General features: G+C 43.1%; 1 protein-coding gene across 1 annotated transcript in view; it reads right to left on the reverse strand.

Moving 5' to 3' along the window:
- Positions 1-18,026, reverse strand: part of ppp1r14c (protein phosphatase 1, regulatory (inhibitor) subunit 14C) — a 30,782-nt gene extending 12,756 nt beyond the window's left edge. The window contains exon 1 of the mRNA XM_008297012.1: positions 17,730-18,026. Coding sequence (XP_008295234.1) covers positions 17,730-17,966 — 237 coding nt within the window. The 5' untranslated portion in view covers positions 17,967-18,026. The remainder of the gene's footprint in view (positions 1-17,729) is intronic.
- Positions 18,027-18,660: the final 634 nt, after the last annotated feature.

The raw sequence follows: 18,660 nt of genomic DNA on the forward strand, positions 1-18,660 counted from the left end.
TCGATGTGCTCAGAACGGAACTAAGTCTCGATTATGGCTCAGAAATCACAACGCGAGACGCTGGAGCTCCCAGCAGGCCGCTGTGCGTCTGACATTCCTCGTGTGCATCATTAGCCGCAGATGAAACGAGAGGAATCAACGCCGAGCGCTGATCTGCTGTTTAAACTCCTCTCATGCAGGCTCGTACATGTCAGCGGCACAAAACTTCATCCTCGTCCCTGAGCTGCTCAGCAGCATTTACACAACCTGCATTTTAATCATCGGCGGCGTCTCCACCTCCAGCCTCTCCCCGAGTCTCTCTGAGCTCTGAAATCCTGCTTCGTTAAGGAAGCCGAGCTGAAATGTGTCAGAGCAAATCAGAGCCCGTCATCCGTCGGCAGCGCAGGACGGAGGCTGTATGCAAATGTGAGAACATCAGAGGAGGATGAAGAGAAAGAGACGGAGACGACGTCCAGCTGGTCGTCCATGAGAAAGGATTCTGCCGTGAGCGAAGAAAAACGCTCGTTATGAAATCTCTGCATTTGAGAAATTACTCCATGTTGCAGCATCGTAGTAATTAAGCTTGTTGCATCATGTAAATACAGTTGCAATTTTAGTTTTAGGGTTGAAATATTACTAATAACACTCTTTTCATTTTGCTAGTTATTATGTTTTCTGTGTTTTTGCATTAAACACCAACGTCCATCACTGCCGCTGAAGAACAGGCCTAGAAAAGCTTTGTTATTTAGGCTGCACATTACGAACACTCAGCCTTATTCTAGGCCGAGCAGGTTTCGCGCCCTCAGGACAGATGAAACCCAATAAAAATCCAAACCAGAATTTCAGGAGCAAACCTCAGACCTGCTGCTGCCTCCTGAAAGGTCAAACAGGTCACACCTGACGGCAGCTTCACCTGCAGCGACAAACAGGACGTGATGTGGACGACGACACATGAGGCCTGTTTCCACACTGAGAGGCTCCGGCCTAATAATAGAGATGAACAAGTGCATGAGAATGAGCAGCCATGTGGAGGCAGACGCCTGTCAGCACAGAATCTAACACACTGACCTACTTCTGAAGGGCTCTGAGGCCAAAGGACGGATCTATCTATCTATCTATCTATCTATCTATCTATCTATCTATCTATCTATCTATAATTTATTTATCTGTCCCTGAGTCTTCCGCCTGTCAGCAGCAGTCCGTCGCCTCCATCACTGTGATTGGTGATGACTGCGAACGTGTCCTGCGTGTGAAGCGTGACGGCAGGAAATCAGTGGCGACATGCAAATCCTCGCACGCGCACCACAAAGACTCGTGCACGCCGAAGTGTTTGCTAACATCAATCTCCTGCAGAGACGTGCTAACAGCAGGGCTGTGCCTCTCCATATAAATATGTGTAATCAGCTAGATGCAAGGACAAGAAAGGAAGTGCACGTAAATGTAACATAAGTATAATGTTAATATTATAAAATAAGCAAATTTTCAGCATTTTTAATATTACAAGTTAATATGGAATTTACGCCCTTTTAAGCTAGTGTTAGCCAAATTTGTTTGGCAAACTAATGTGGACACGCACTTCTGCAACACTAATGCTAAATTAGCTTTTTTTCGCCATGTAATTTGGATGTTTTTTTTTTTTTTTTAAGCTAACATCTACATTAGCTTGTAAAATTTAAATAAGCTAACGCTAGATCATTTTATATCACAGGCTAACGTGGACCTTACCAGTCCACGTTAGCCTATTTGCTATCACCAGCTAATCTGGATGTTAATTTCTTTCTTTTTGGATGTTAACCTTTTTTATACAAGCACCTATGATAATTAGTGATTTTAAAAAAAACAACAACAACCTAATGGTAGTTTATTTTCTATCTCAGGCTAACATGAATCGCTAACTAAAGCTAATGCCTGACTTAGCTTATTTCATATTGCCAGCTAACCTGGATGTTAATTTATTTTTATGCTAACACCCATGTTATATGAAATAATCTAATGAAAGCTTCTTTTAAATCACAAGCTAACATGGACATTGACTTCTTTAAAGCTAACGCCCACATTAGCTTATTTATCATTTTACATTTATGATCAAAAGAAAAAGCTAGCGATAGCTTATTTTATTTTGCAGGCTAATGTGGACTAAAACCTCTTTAAAACTAAAGCCCACACTAGTTATTTCATGTTGCCAGCAAACCATAGATGTTTTGCCCAAATTAGATTGTAAAATAAAATAAAAAGAAGTTAAAGTTAGCTTACTTGATGTTACAAACAATAAGTATGTTAGCTTCTTTTATGCTACTGCTAATGTGAACTTGTAATATGAAAGATGCTAATGATAGCTTATTTTCTATTGCAACCTAACATGGAAGCTAACTTCTTTTAAGCTAATGCCTATGTCAACTTGTGGCGTGAATGAAGCTCACATGGGCTTATTTTATGTCACAAGCTAACGATGACATAAACTTCTTTAAATCTAACGCCCACATTAGCTTACTTTGTATTCCAAGCTAACTTTGACGTTACCCTCTTAAATCTAACGCCCACATTAGCTTTCTATATAAAGTCATTACTCATGTTGTTGTCCTGCTGCTAATTGAGAGCCTTTAATAGTTGCGGTTACACCCACAACACTGAGGAAATAATTTTCCATCTTCAGGGTGACTAAATGACAGCACACAGCGCCAGAAGCCAATAAACGGACAGTCAGCCACACACAGAAAGAAAGAAATAAAGCAGAAACTGTGCACGTTTGTATGTATTTCCGAGGCACAGAAGCAGCGTTTGTGGATTCGGCGTTTGCATATGCAGACATAGTGATGAAGAGAGTCAGTGTGTGCAGAGACACAACAAGGAGCAAAGTGTTTGTTGTGATGAAGGAAACTTTGTGCATCCAGACTGCGTTCACTGTGTCAGACTTCATCCTCCGACCGCCGGCAGCGCTTTCCGTCTGTGATGAGGTGAATCAAAGCGAATGTTAGCGGCCGAACCCTGTGACTCACCGACAAACTCTATTCAAACTCGCCCCACGAACAAAGAGCGAAACTCTCTGACAGCAAATCACTTCGCCGGCCGAGTGATTCACGACCGGTTCTATTCATAGCCGCGTACATGAACCAGAACTACCAGTTGTACCGAACGGCAGCTAGCGCCACCTGAACAGGTGATTACTGGAGGCCGTCTGAGCGGCAGAGCGAGATGTTGTTGTTTTAACCTCAGATCGAGTCTGTTTGACGATTAGCCGCGGTGAGATGTTAGCAGGGGACTTTTCTGCATAACTGAAATCTTATTAACTCAGTTTTGGCATTAAATTTCCTTAAAGTAAACAGGCTAAAGTGTAAAAGCTAATCTGAGAAAGACGAGCTGAACACGACATGAATATTCACACCAATACAACTCCTCCATGATCATATTTTAACTTTCCCGCCCACTTAGCTTTACTATTAAATCCTGATTTCACAAATTGCACGAGTAATAATCATATCATGTGCTCTATTATTAGCACATCTACTCATAAAACACAACAAACACTGAATAAATATCAAAATTATTATGTTTAAGGTGCTGATATGACAACAGCCGCAAGCTAATAGAGAAACTCATCAGCAGCTGAGCAGATTAACTAAGAAGCTAACGTTAGCTTAATTGCTATCACAAGTTTCTTTTAAGCTAACGGCCCTTTTAGCTTATTTCAAATCGCAAGCTAAGTTGGATGCTATTTTTTTTTTAAACTATGCTAAATGAAGACAAAAAGCTAGCAGTAGCGTATCTTCTACTGCCACCTAATGTGAATGTTGACTCATTTAAAGCTAATGCCAATATTAGCTAATTTCATATCGCAAGCTAATGTAGAATGTAGCTTCCTTTAAACTTGTGTTAGCTTAAAAAAAATAGCTTATTTAAATGAGCACATTTAAATATTACAGGCTAACCTGGCTGCTGACTTCTTCTATGCTAATGCCCACGTTAATTTATTGTATATATTCACAGGCTAATGTCGATGCCAACTTTTTTAAAGCTAATGCTAAAATTAGCTTACTTCATATCGCCATCTAATGCAAGCTAATGTGAATGTTGACTTATTTAAAGCTAATCCCAATATTAGCTAATTTCATATGGCAAGCTAATGCAGAATTTAGCTTCCTTTAAACTTGTGTTAGCTTATTTTGTAAACTAATGTGGGCACAAATGTCTTCAACATATAAGCGTTTAAAAAAAAAAGCGTATTTAAACTAGTTTATTTAATATTACAAGCTAACCTGGCTGTTAACTTCTTCTATGCTAATGCCCATATTACTGTATATATCACAGGCTAATGTCGATGCTAACTTTTTAAAACTAATGCTCACATTATCTTACTTCATATCACCATCTAATGCAAGCTAATGTCAATGTTAACCTATTTAAAGCTAATGCCAATATTAGCTAACTTCACATTGCAAGCTAACTTTGGCATTAGCTTGTCAAAAACAACACCCACATTAACTTTCTACATAAAGTCATTACTCATGTTGTTGTGCCGCTGCTAAATGAGAACCCAAAATAGCTGCAGTTACACCCACAGCGCTCAGGAAAATATCCGTCAGACAGCTTGTGCTGTTGACCTGCTAATCGAACAGCAGGTAGGTTAACTAAGAATGAAGTCATGATTCATAAACTAGCATCAATGAACTCTGCAGCGCATGCAGCAGAGTAATCCTCAGAGCTTAAGTAAAAAGCAGCTTCTCTTTTCGGTTCTTAAAGACATTTTGACTCTGAATCACCAAAGCTATTAAGGATTACCCAGAATCTACGCAGCACATGTAGCAGAGTCTCACAGTGGTGCGGAGTCAAGCGGTGTCTCGACACAGCGTTTTCCCCTTTCAGTAAAACCTACTGCATGTATATATATAAAGAATATCAGCTGACATAACAGAACTTTATGCTCCCTAAAAATTTGCATCCAGAAGTCGAGTATCACCGAAGTCCTGCTGTGTTCAGGAGTCATCTAAGAACAAAAGGGAACCGGTTCAGTGTTACTGCAGCAGAAAGTCTCAATATGAAGATTTATTATAAAATAAATCCCCACGAAACAGCGCAGTCAGACCACAAACAGCCTGAAGACACTTTAATAATTTGCACAGCTGGCAGTAAACGGGCTTTAGTATGAGCTCGGCGGTGCAACATCAGCGGCACCCCGGGGTCGCGGCAAACGGCTCCTCCGACTCGTTACGGCCGCTTCAGCTCGATTTAAGGAGTTCGACTTCGAGAGGAAATTACGGCATCGATTGTTTCAGCGCTGTTGCGTCACAGAGAGAAGATTTCTGTCGGGTGAAGGTGCTGAAAATGGAAAGTCAGCAGCCGCCGCCGCCGTCAGCTGTCGTTTTCTAGGTAGAGGTATATTTATAGCAGCGTAAGAAGAAGAAGGCATGTGGCAATTATGCAGGTGATAAAGCCCAGAAAGACATTTTAATAGTTCACATGTAAACAAGGAAATAAAGAGGGAAGCACAACAGAGAGGAAGGAAACGAAGCAAAGCCGAGAGAGTTAACGAGTCAAAGCATGAACCAGCAGCATGTTGGACCAGCAGCCCTGCAGAGGTGAGGCCTGGATGAGAGCCGTGATTAGAAAACACAGCAGGAGGAGGAGATGCAGCCAGATAAGTGGGTCACTGTGATGATGATGATGATGATGATGCAGGAGCGAAGGAAGAGGAGGATTGTGCAACGCTCAAACCTCACAGCTCAGCTCTTTCTTCCTCGCTGCCATTTCTGTGTCACATCAAAGAGACGAGCGGCTCGAGGTGGGACGATTTTATCTTCAGAGACCGGAGACGTGAGGATGAGCGGGAGGATGAAGGGCGACCGAATAAAGGACGGCGTCAGGGTTAGCCGTGAAGGTCTCGGCGCCTCATGAGACGACTGAAAACCACAGTAATGAATGAAAGGTTATTGGCTGCCCCCCTCTCCTGCCCCGCGGCCATCCGATGCGCTGAAACCGAGCAGCTCGGATGAAGTGACTTCTCCGGATGAAGTTAGCTGCTGCAGCAGAAGCTCTTTCCCACGCTGATTCAGCTGAACTCCAGAGGACGCATCGGCAGCAGCAGCAGCAGAGCCGAGGAGGCTGCAGGGAGGAATTAATCCTCAAAGGAAACTCTCGGTTAAAAATAACGGTGATTATGCACGCCGAGTTTTTTCGGAGGCTCATTGTGATGTAAATGTGCTCATCAGTCGCCCATCAGCGCCGCTGCTTCTGCGCCACAACATCAGTAATAAAATCACCTCTTCTGCAGAGAAAGCCACGGAGCCGGAGGCGAGGCCGCAGGGCTTCAACGGCTCAACCACCGGGTTACATAACTCCGATTTGAAGTGTCGGGTTTTTACATATTATTCAGGCAGAGACATGCACGGACTGTGTGCCGGAGCCGAGGCAAGGAACAAGTATTTGGCTGTACTCAAATGAATGAATATCACAGAACGTCTAGAACAGGGGTCGGCAGCCTTAAACACTCATATTTGGACTCGTTTCCCACAGAACAGACAGAAGCAGGAGCCACAGAAATGAAGATAACACTGCATATATCAGTTTTACCTTTATGCTATGTATAAAAAACAACTATAGTGTTGCATTTATGAAATCAATGAACTGCTACAGAGGAAATGACATTTTATTTCTACATGAAACAAAAACATTTTGAACTCCCAAAAAAAAAAAGAAAGACGCTGAGTTGAAGGTTGCTTTCAAATAAAATACTCAGCGTCTATTTGAGTCCTCTTCGGATTTAGGAAAGAAAAAGCCGATCTTAAACTATCCACCTGCAGCAAAGTAAACATGCCGTCTGGTTGTCCTGCTGCCTGCAGCTGGGCTGCTGACCAGACTGCTGACCGCCTGTGGTTCTGGAGCCATGGGTCGCCGACCCCTGGTCTAGAATAATCAGCATCTTCAATCAAAATGATATAAAGACAGCGACAGATGTAATATACTGTGTATTTATCATATATATATGAAATAAGTTGATGTTTGCGTATTCCATATATTGCAAGCTAGCTCTGTGTGTTAGCTAGCTGTTTAGCTAAACTTGATTAACATGATATTAAAACAGCAAATGGAACAAGCTGCATAAGATTTTTAGCATTCTTTCTAAGCAATCTTGTCGACTTGGAGAAAGAAAAACACACAACCTACTCTTAACACATGCTATATACATCATAGCATAGCATGTAGCATAGCATGTAGCATAGCATATAGCATATATTCCTATCTAAAGGATGCATATTTGATCATATTCAGCTGAAATCTGCTCCAGAACACACAGATCATTTCCATTCTAACCACCAGCGAACACTTTCAGTCGATGTTTTCATGTCATATCTCCTTCCAGCTCGGTACCAACAGCTACTGACACACTCATGCTTCATTACAGCTTTACAGACTGAAAACACCTCCAATCATCTCGGTTAAAAAAAAATCCTGATTTCAGGCCCAGACTCTAAGTGTTGCCGTGTGCGACCAACCGTGAAAATGCCAGCATCTGTTTTCTGGTGTTACTTCACAGTTTGGTGATTCGCGGGTTTTTATTTCGCCGTCCTTAGCAGGCAGACACTTCCTCCCCGAGGCCCGTGCATCGACAGCTGGGGCCCGGTTGGACCTTTGCCCTCAGTGCAAAGCAGCGCCTGCAGCCAAACCGGGTTTAAAACACCAGCAGCAGCAGCAGCAGCAGCAGCAGGGTTGGATGCATCCAGCCGGCCGGTCAGCGATATCACAGCTCGCTGGTAGGAGGCGAACGCATTCATATAAGCAGGACAAGAGGAATCTCACAGGAACAGGCTGTTTATAACCTCAGTCACCAGATTTAAAGCCAGAAGTTTACATCCACGAAGATGCCTTCTAACTACGTGGGAAAGCCCAGATGATGATGTCATGGCTTTGGAAGCTTCTGATTGGTTAATTGACAACATGTGAGCTAACTGGAGGAACACCTGTGGATGTATTTTAAGGAACACCTCAAACACGCTGCTTCATTTGGTGACAACATGGAACATCTAAAGAGAACTGTGGACCTCCACCAGTCTGGTTCATCCTTGGGTACAACTTCCAGATGCCTGAAGGTTCCACGTTCATCTGTTCAGACAGTTCTATCAGTAGAACCACCATGGGAATGTCCAGCCATCATAGGATCAGGAAGGAGACGGTTCTGTGTCCCAGAGATGAAGTGTTCTGGTTGAAATGTGTTTATCAACCCCAGAACAAAAGCTAAAGACCTTGTGAAGATGCTGCTGAAGCTGGTCAGAGAGTCATTATCCACAGTGGAACCAGTCCTGTACCGACATGGGCTGGAAGGCTGCTCAGAGAGGAAGAAGACATCACTCCAGAAGGAACATAGAAAAGACAGATTACAGTCTGTAGATGCACACAGGGACAAAGAGCTTCATCAGTGGAGACATGTCCTGTGGTCTGATGGAACTAAACCTGAACTGTTTGGCCTTAATGACCATCGGTACATCTGGAGGACAAAGGAGGAAGCTGGAAGCCTGAGAACACCATCCCAGCTGTGGAGCACGGGGGTGGCAGCATCATGCTGTGGAGGGACTGGTGACCTTCACACAATAGATGGCATCATGAGGAAAGAACATGATGTGGAGATACTGAAGCAACATCTCCAGACATCAGCAGGAAGTCAAAGCTTGGACACTAATGGGTCTTCAGATGGACAATGACCCTCAGCATAGCACCAGATTAGCTGCAGAGAGGCTTCAGGACAACAGAGTCAGTGTTGTGGAGTCACAAAGCCCTGATCTCCATCCTGGAGAACATCAGTGGAGCAAGGAGGCCAACAAACCTGACCCAGTTCTGTCAGGAGGAATGGGCCAGAACTCATCAGACTGTTGTGAGAAGCTTGTGGAAGGAAACCCAGAACGTTTGACCCAAAGTCATAGAGTTTAAAGGCAACGCTAGCAGATACTGAGGAGATGGACTTCAGGTTTCAGCTGCAGATATTGTTCCTGAATGTGCAGCATCATTGATGCAAAGCGAAACACGCCCGTCATGCGGACACACCTCTGAGTTTGAGAGTCAAAACAACAACCTCCGTCTTCCTGTCGTCACGTGCGAATCCCCGCGGCGTGTTTTCACAGCGTCGGCCACAAAGGGTGACTCAGCGTTTGTACGGTTTGCGAAGCGCTCGACAATGAAACCAGTGATTAACCGGATCGAGTCGGGATGGGAGGAGACGTCAGAGGAAGACAAGAAAGTCAGTGTGGAGAGTCGACAGCTCGTCCTTTCACTGCATCTCCAGGAATCCGCAGCTGCTTCTTCTATCAATATTTAATCGGCTTTCAACTAACGCGCTAAATAAAACAGGTCTGGGTTACAGAGTCAGACGTATTGAAGTGGGGAGCAGGTTGTCGTCTCGCCACCGTTTCCTTCAGGTTTATTTGCAAGAACTACGGTTCACCTGCACGGATTTGCTCTTTGCACATCTTTTCCTTCTTCCCCACTTATGTTCTCTTGTGTGCAGCAGGCGGGTCAAGAACCAGAACAAAACCATGTAAAAGATTTAAATCAGCAGCACAAAGCTCAGTACGACTGAAAGCACACAAACTGCTCTGGATGTCTTTGTTGCACCACGTGAGGAAATCACTGCATGCATCCTGCAGAACCGGGCCTGGGCAGGACAGGCTTCAGCTGGCACCGACATCCACCAGCGTTATTATGGGATCACGGCTCTAAGCCCATAAACACAACACACAGGTTCAGTAGAAACGGGAGGAGACTCGCCAGAACAATGAGATCAGTGATGAAAACCTGCTGCACGTCTTTTCAGTTCAGCTTTTTCCGCATCTTTGTTTTCGGATGTTTGCTCGATTTCTTCTCGGTCACATGTTGGCTGGATTTTGGATATAATGAAACAATCCAGCTGAATTCAAGGTCATTCAGCTGAGCCTTATTATACACTTTAAAGGCCCTCTTACAAAAATATAAAAAGTTCTCCACGTGTTAGCAACACTGGAAGCTAAATGGCAACTCCACATGCTATAGATATTCAACTATTTACATTTTGAATTAGTTTTAATCCTTGTCTCTGATGCTAACGTTAGCCTATTTCATATTGAAAGCTAACGTGGATGCTAACTTCTTATAACTAACATTAGCTTGCCAAGTAAAATTAGCTAAAGTTAGCAATAACTTTCAATAACCTAAAACTGCAACCTAGCATGAACGTAAATTGGTTGTAGGCTAATGTTAGCTTATTTTACATGCTAAAGTGGACCCTGATTTCTTTAAGCTAACATGCACATAGCTAATTTCATACCTCATGCCAAAATGGATGTTCATTTCTTTAAAGCTTATAAACACCATAATATTGATAAGCTGGCATTAGCTTGTTTCATTAGCTAACCTGAATGTTAATTTCTTTTGCGCTAACAGCCACATTAGCTTAAATGAAAAAACCTAAAGAACCTTTTCTTTTATCACAAGCTAACATGGTGGTTAATTTCTTATTTCTAATGCTAATGTGACTGTACCATTTTTTATTTTAGCTCTAACCCACATGAGCTTGTCAAAGGAAGACAGCTAACATTAGCCTATTTTCTATTATATGCTAACATTGACGTTAGCTTCATTTAAGCTAAAGTCCACATTAGCTTGTGATGTAAAATTTGCTTTTTCCAATAAAATGAATATACATACATGTTGTAAAATAGGGCACTGTTAGCTTCTTTTGCTAAAAAAAATATAAATATTATAAAATAAGCTAATGTTAGCTTATTTCAGTCAAATAAACATATAAATATTCGACAAAAAGGTAACTAACTTTTTTGTGGTTGCAAATTTTTTGTTTCTTTTACAGAATCTGGTCCAAAGTCTTAATTTTTGTTACGTTTTTTTAATGAGACATGTAAAATAAAGTTATTATGACTAAATTTGATTAAACACTTTACTGATGATCAGTTCACGTTGGAAAGTTGAAACCTGATGATTCTTTTGATGTTTTTTTAACAGTTTCTGGCTGATAAAGTCTGTTTGGATGTTTTTTATTTATAGGATAACGTGGATTTCAGACCCGCCAGCGGATTCTGGAGTTCAAAGAGTTAAAAAGTCTAATGTGGATCTGTGTGAAGCCTCTGAGGAGCCGGCAGAAGAAACGCTGGAGGCTACATCACAGCGAGGAGGAGGAGGAGGAGGAAGGTACGAGGCTGGTGGGTGGATGTCCCAGCGTGGCGGCGGGGAGGAAGGCCGGTAAACACGCCACCGCCGCCTTTGTTCTGAGACATGCGACACCTTTCTGCTCTGCTGTTTCTGCAGCTGCTGATATTCTGCTGCTCGTCAACGCCTCCCATCGGGTCGGCATGCATGAGTCTGCAGGTGCTGCGTTAAATGTGTCAACACGAGCTCGGACGCTCGGCCGGCGCCTATTTTTATCCGTGCAATTTAAATGGCAGACAGATAAAAGTGTGTCTCTCCGGCTCAGACCCACGAACACATCTGGGTCAGTCATTAAAGCTAATTGACTGGTTCAGTCTCCCAGTGGGCGACTCTGCGAGTGTAGTAATCGAGTTAACGGCGCTCGTTCTGCATCCGCGTTCATGATAATTATGTTTTAAATGGATCTCTCGTAGCTGCAACGTCTCACATTCTCCTTCAGTACGACTCCAGACTAACTCACAACCTGTCAGCCGGATGAAACAGCAGCAGAGACAGAAGACGATTCAAATCAAACGACGAAACGAGACAAAGAGACAAACTGAACACAAACAGAAGCTATTTTAGTGCATAAAAAATCACCTCTTAGACACACGGAAGCTCTGTTAGATCCAAAATGGCTGCAAACACACACAAAACAACCACAAAGAGACACAAACCAGTCAGAGAGAAACGCAAAGTCAACACAAACAGAAAGAGGAAAAATGACTCAAAGTGAACAGCGACAGACTTCTACATCCTGCCGTGTCAGACATGCTGCCTCATGTACATCTCAGATTGTACAGTTTGCAAATTGCTAACCGCCACAAAACAACTGCAAGAAAAGCAAATGGACCACAAAGTGAACACAACTGGATGCAGAACCGTCAGAAACAGAGAAACTGAGACACAAAATTATGAAAAAACTCACAAAACACCAACAAAGACGCACAAACAGAGCGGATAGAGATGCTAATGAACCACAGACAGATGGAACTGAATCCAAAGTGAACACAAATGGATGCACAACCGATGCCAACGGACACAAAACCACCACGATGATGATGATGATGATGATGATGAAGCTCCAGTCTGAGTCCGTTGATCGCGTCCATCACGTGGTCGGCTGCTAACGATCCACTGATCGATTGGTTTTAGAATCTCCCGGTTTGTAACGCGACGCTTATTGAACGTCACTGATGAGGTTTCCTCCTGCAGCTACACGACGACGATGATGATGAAGGTGATGAAGGCAGCGGGAGGACGGGGTTACTGAAGGTCAGAGGAGGAGGAATTCTGCAGCTAAACCCAGATTCTGCTTCAGCCCGCTCTGGGTTTGAACTGTTTTGTTGAGCTACAGATAATAACCAGTAAAACCACAGAAATAACAGCATTAAACGGTTTCATTCTTTTGTATTTGACTGTAAAATGACACCATTTTAATGTATTTAAATCTGCAAAATGATCATTATTTTACAGATATTTATTGTTATTTGAAGGAAAAATATATCTATAAGGGATTTTCTTTAAGTAACACATTTAAACTGTTATTTTTCAGAGTTATTAGGTCGTTTTTTTATCAGTTAAATTGCAGATATCTGGTCAAAAAACCCAATAATTTAGATATTGACTGTATGTGATGTCCGCCTCAAACATCTGTATTTATTCATGAATATTAATTCCTTCTTTTACAATGTCTGGTTGTAAAATTACAGTTTTATTGCATTTAAATCAGGAAAAAAAAAAAGATTATTTCAGATATTTCATGCAGTTTTTGCTGCTTTTAAAGCTCCAGTTGTGGCTGCCTCGCTGCCAGATGTTTACTGTTATTTTACAGATGTTTTATATCATTTTTTTCTGAATTAAATTGCAAATGTCGACTCAAATCACAGAAAAAAATCAATATTATTTTAGACATTAACTGTATGTGATGTCCGCCTCAAACATCTGTGTTTATTCATGAATATTAATTCCTTCTTTTACAATGTCTGGTTGTAAAATTACAGTTTAATTGTATTTAAATCAGAAAAAAAGGGATTATTTCACAGATATTTTTCCAGTTTTCTACCGTTCCTGCCTCCCCTCCTGCCAGATGTTTGCAACTATTTTACAGATGTTTCAGTGCTCGTGCTGCACAGAAGCAGCTTCAGCGCTCCTGTAAAGTGAAACCCAGACGGACCGACAGATTAACGCCGAGGTCGAGTGGAGGTGATTAATTAAAGAGTCTGAGAGCAGCGATCGATGGGGGCTGTTCAGGAGCAGATTCACTGAGGCGGGTTCCTCACAGTCCCATCACCGCCATGAAGCTCGTTCAGGAGACGGACGGTCGACCTGCAGCCTCGGGCGGCTGCTGCTGTCTGCAGCTCGTTGTGTTGCTGGTATTATTGTGTGTTTGTGTGTCGGAGAGCAGCCGGAGGAAGTTTTCCACGCATTGATGACATTCAGTCTCAGGTCAGCGTGTTTGTTGGGACCAAATGGAGCAAACGGAACCGAGTTAGGAAGCATGTTGTTGTGGAAAACGCTTCTGTCTGCCGGGTGGAGGGAAAAATCTATAGAAATAAAAAAAAACTGTGGCAGCAAGGGAGCTAAAAAACACACATCAGGATAAAAAGAAAGTAAAACAGGATGAAAATAGCAGCAAATATATGGAGAATAACTCTATTTTTACTGATTTAAATACAGTAAATCAAATTTAAAAGACCAAAACACCATTTATGTAGATTTATGTTATTTACAGTTTTATCCTCTTTTATACAGTCGACGTGTAAATTCTGACTTTATTCTGATTTTACTCGACAATGTGTTTATTTAAATCTGTAAAATAACGTTTTATTTTATTTTATTTTATTACAGTTCCCTCCACTGTGGGCTGCAGTTTATTCTGCTGCACCTGAAGCTGAGTCTACAGCCAGAACCAGAACCTGGACCTTCGTCTCAGCTGCTTCTCCCTCTGAGCGGTGAAATGAACGGAGGAAACGTTTCCCCAGAGAGCAGAGCAGAATCCATCTCTGACCCGACGGACAGGAACCCGGTAGGACGGCGGGACGAGGCCTTCCAGTGACAGGCAGCAGGACAGAACACTGATAGAAGGTTCTGCTGTGTTCTACTAGACGGTTTGTTCTGACGATGAAGTCCAGGTTTGGTTCAGTAGTCGCAGTTTAACCGATTTAAAATGCTAAAAATAACTATCTGTGAAATCATGAAATAATGACATTTTTAGCCGATTTAAATACAGTAAAATTTACAGTCACATTTAAATAGTTAGTTTATAAACATATATAATATACAGATTTTTGATGAGAACATTTTTTTATAGTAAACGTGAAAAAATTATAATTTTCTGTGATTTGACGAAATATTATCTAGTTCAACACAACTGAAAATTTGTAAAAATTACAGTTATTTACTTTTTTTAAGCATTAGTATAAATAATTTTTCTTTTAAATAACTACAAATATCTGTAAAATAATTGACTCTTAGCCAATTTAAATACAGTAAAATTTTATAGTCACATTGTTTTTTTTATTTTTATTTTCTTTAATACAGATTTTTGATGTGGACATTTTTACATTTTTTTTTTTTTTTTTTTACAGTTTTGGCCAGTTTTATTTTTATTATTATTTTTTTTAACCTCAAAATGTAAACTAAATATTATCTAATTTAACAAAACAGAAAAAAAATCATAAAATTAGAATTATTAATTTAACATTTTCACATCCTTAATATAAATATTTTTTTCTTTCAAATAACTACAAATATCTGTTAAAACAATTTAGTAAAAAAATGTTAAAAAAAAAAAGAAAAAGTGTTATTTTTGGTTCAAATGATGTAAGAGAGTAAATTACTGTTTTTAAAAATAGTAAATTATTTACACTTTTTTAACAGCTAATAGTAATAATAATGCTTATATAGTGCTTTTCTTGATGCTCAAAGATGCTTTACAGAATAGGTAACAACAAAACAAACAAAGATGTAAACTTTTGTAGTTTTACTCGATATTTTCTGTAATTTAACAAAACAGAAACTCTGTGCAGTAACAGTTTAATTTACTGAAGCAGGTTTGTGAAATAGTCTGTAAATAAAATTACAGTTAAAACCTACTTTTAAACGCTTTTATTTTTCTGGATTTAATCAGTTTTCACGTGGAAACACATTTTTGTGAAGCAGGACATCCTTTAATGCACATTTTCTCTCTTATGTCCAGTTTTTAATCAAACCCAGACCCAGAAATATTCTTTCGTCTGAGTGAGTTCGTTGTTCTGCTCAGCATCAGAACACAATCACTGATGCACCGTCCCGCTCTGGTGTCGGGTTTTCTGATGAAACGGATCCAGCAGCCGACCTTTAGGTGACACCGGTGTGGTTGGTCGCGTCGACGGCGGACACTCACCGGGTGTCTGTTAATAACGACGCATTAAGAGGCCTGAAGCTTCCTGTTTACAGTCATAAAACACACCTGCTCACACACCGATGGAAGACACGTTGGACAACGAGGTGACAGAATAATGACGCTTCCTTTAGCTGCTGGTCACCAAACAGAGCCGAGGACCGTGCTGAGGTGTCACCCCGTCTGGAGGGTTTAACAGGACGAACATCAGCAACACATGCACGAGGGTTTCACGCCACAGGACGCCTCAAAACTCAAACCATCGAGTTGCAGAATCACGACAGAGCTTCTGTCTGCTCTGGTTTCTACTGCTCGTCTGAATGTGCATCAAACAAAGCCCAGAAGCTCCCAGCAGAGCGTCCGCTGCAGCAGAAACCCTCCGACAGCAGCAAAGACAGGACAAGGCTCGCAGACGAGACGACAGCGATGAAACACCAACGTGTTCGACGGAAGGACTCAGTCTGGAGCTTCAGGACATCACAAGACGAGCAGATGAACTCTAGAAAGTAATTCAGGAGTGTGTGTGATGATTCACGGCTGCAAGATTTTTAAAAAAAGGCACATTTAACTGTTACTGTGTGGACAAAACCACATCTGCTTCCATGCTGGCAGCAGAGAGCATTGTGGGAGTTTAGCAGCATGACAGAGACTCTGAGGAGGTTCATGAGCTCCAACCATGAGTTCAACACAAACCAGGAGACTGTTTAAATAAGACACATGGAACAGAGCTGAGCTTCACATCCAGCTGATGAATGTTTTGACTGAAGCGTGACCATGACAAGGACCTCTGTGGATGAGCTCTGATGTTAAAGACAAGCTGGGATCCACCAGGACACTGTTCCTGTTTCAGTGACTCTGAGGAACAGATCATGTTTCTGTTGATGAAAGCTTCAGCTCACACGTTAGATTTTGTCCCTGATCGGTTAAAAAAAAAGGCCTGAATCAGCTCTAATCTGAGATCTAATCAGGACTAAAGGTTATCATTATTACTGTAAGTGTGTGAACGTCTGAGCAGACAAACTTTACGTCTCCACACTGAATCCAAAAGCAGCTAAAACAGGCTAAGCTAGCAGCGGGCACCATGACAACGGCTCCTGTGGAGGTCAATGACCTCCAACCAGTGAGCTTCACTGAAATCATAAATCACTCATGTTCTGATGTCCAAAATCATGAATTGACTGAAACAGCAGCTTCAGCTCAGACCAGATGTTCGCTTCAGGTTCATCCATCAGTGATAAAGGCCTGAATCAGCTGCAGTCCAGATCTTTAAACAATACATCTTATAAAATCAGTGCAGACATTTGCTTCCACCGCGTGCACGTTTTCCACCCACAGTGCACGGACAGTGGAGCAGAACACCAGCGTGTGCACGAGTGTGTGCACGCCCCCAGCAGCGTAATGAAGCCTTCAGTCAGAGATGCTGCTGCTGCTGTCAGACACGCTGCACACATACGAACCCTCCTGAGTGTGCGCATGACACGCACGTGTGAGTGCACGCTCACAGCAGCCCGTGTCAGCGCTGATCGGCCGCCTCGGATGTGACAGACACACTGTGTGTACTGTACGCGCACATATGCGTGTGTTTGCGCGGTGGGGAAAGAGGTCAGGGAGGGAGGAGCTGATTGGCTGCCGAGGCGAGTCGGCGCATCTTTAACCCACTGCCCTTCTTTCTGCGCCCCCTCCCCCCCGGATCATCCCCCCACGGCCACTGAACCAGCACCTACACGGTCCCTCTGCACCTACACGCACTGTGGCCACACGCACGCAGCCCCGCCGCGCCCCCCTCCGTCTTTAAATGTTAAATAATGCGACTTGTGGACGTGAGCGCGCAAAATAATCCGTCTGTCGATACCGTCTGGCGACAGAAAGGTGAAAGAAAAAGGTTTAGAAGGTCAGAGCGTTCTGCAGAGACTCTGAGGTTTCACTGTACGCTGTGTATGGATGGTCTGTGGATGGAGGTCGGTCTGTGATGGATGATCTGCCCCGTTTAAACACACCGTCCGCATCCTGGTGCGTAAAACGCGCAGCCGAGCGGTTTCTCTCCAGACACCTTCAGCCCAGAGGAGAAACCCCCGCAGGTCAATGTCAGAGCATCGATGAAGCCACACAGCGGCTCTGAGCGCTGCAGAGGACAAAGACACGCCACAGAGCCCGCAGACAGAACCGGACCGGAGCCCCCCGGTGCGCACCGACCGTCCACACTCACCTCACAGTCGTACAACTCGCTGAGCTGCTCGATGATCCACTCCTCCAGCACCAGTCTTTTCCGCAGCTCCTTCCGGTCGTACTTCACCGTCACCTTGCCCTGCTTCTTCTGGACCGGGTCGTCGGTGCCGGTGATGGGCCCGGACCCCACGCAGCCCACACCGGGCGCTGCCTGGAAGAAGACGCGGCTGCCGGCGGTGGGCAGAGGCGCGCTGGTCTCGGTGCTGGCGGCCGACATGGCGGGCTGTGGAGGCTGGTTGCCGGGTAGATGTGAGGATGAGGAGGGGGACTGCAGGCGGAGAATGTGCGGAGCTTTTAAACAGCTGCTATTTAAAGCGCAGCGCCGGAGACGCTGAGGAGGCGGAGCGCGCACTGCAAGAAGTGACCGGCCGCCTCTGCGGCTCCTGCTGGAGCAGAACCAGCCTTTAGCTCACAAACCTGCAAAGGATGAAATAAATACCAGCTTTACACATAAATGTCTCCCCATTTCAGTCAAATCATATCATCTAATGAAGAATCCCTCCGCTGTGGTTCAGTGACACCTGCAGTGACTTTAGTTCATCTCCAGACTGGATCCAGGAAGGTTCCACCAGCAGCTCCCAGATCAGGCTTCAGGGAATAAAGAGGAGAAATGAGTCTTTATTTGTGATGTGTTGGGAGTTACTTCGGTCATTTTTTACAGCGTGTGAGCAGAGAATCCCTGAATGATGTTTGTTTGTGTCTGAAGGACAGAATCTGAAGCTGCTGCCATCATTCCTGCATTTACCTGAACATTCATGATTCATCTTGTCTCATAAAAGATGGTTTTAAAAAAACAGAATGGAGATAACGCTTGAAATTAGAGAAGCAACATATTTACTGACAGTCTGAACCCAAACACCCCAACCTGCCACTGAGGAGAGGCTGCTGCGCCACCTGCTGGCCAAATCATA

This window comes from Stegastes partitus, unplaced genomic scaffold, assembly GCF_000690725.1.
Source record: "Stegastes partitus isolate 25-593 unplaced genomic scaffold, Stegastes_partitus-1.0.2 Scaffold1176, whole genome shotgun sequence".
NCBI lineage: Eukaryota > Metazoa > Chordata > Actinopteri > Pomacentridae > Stegastes > Stegastes partitus.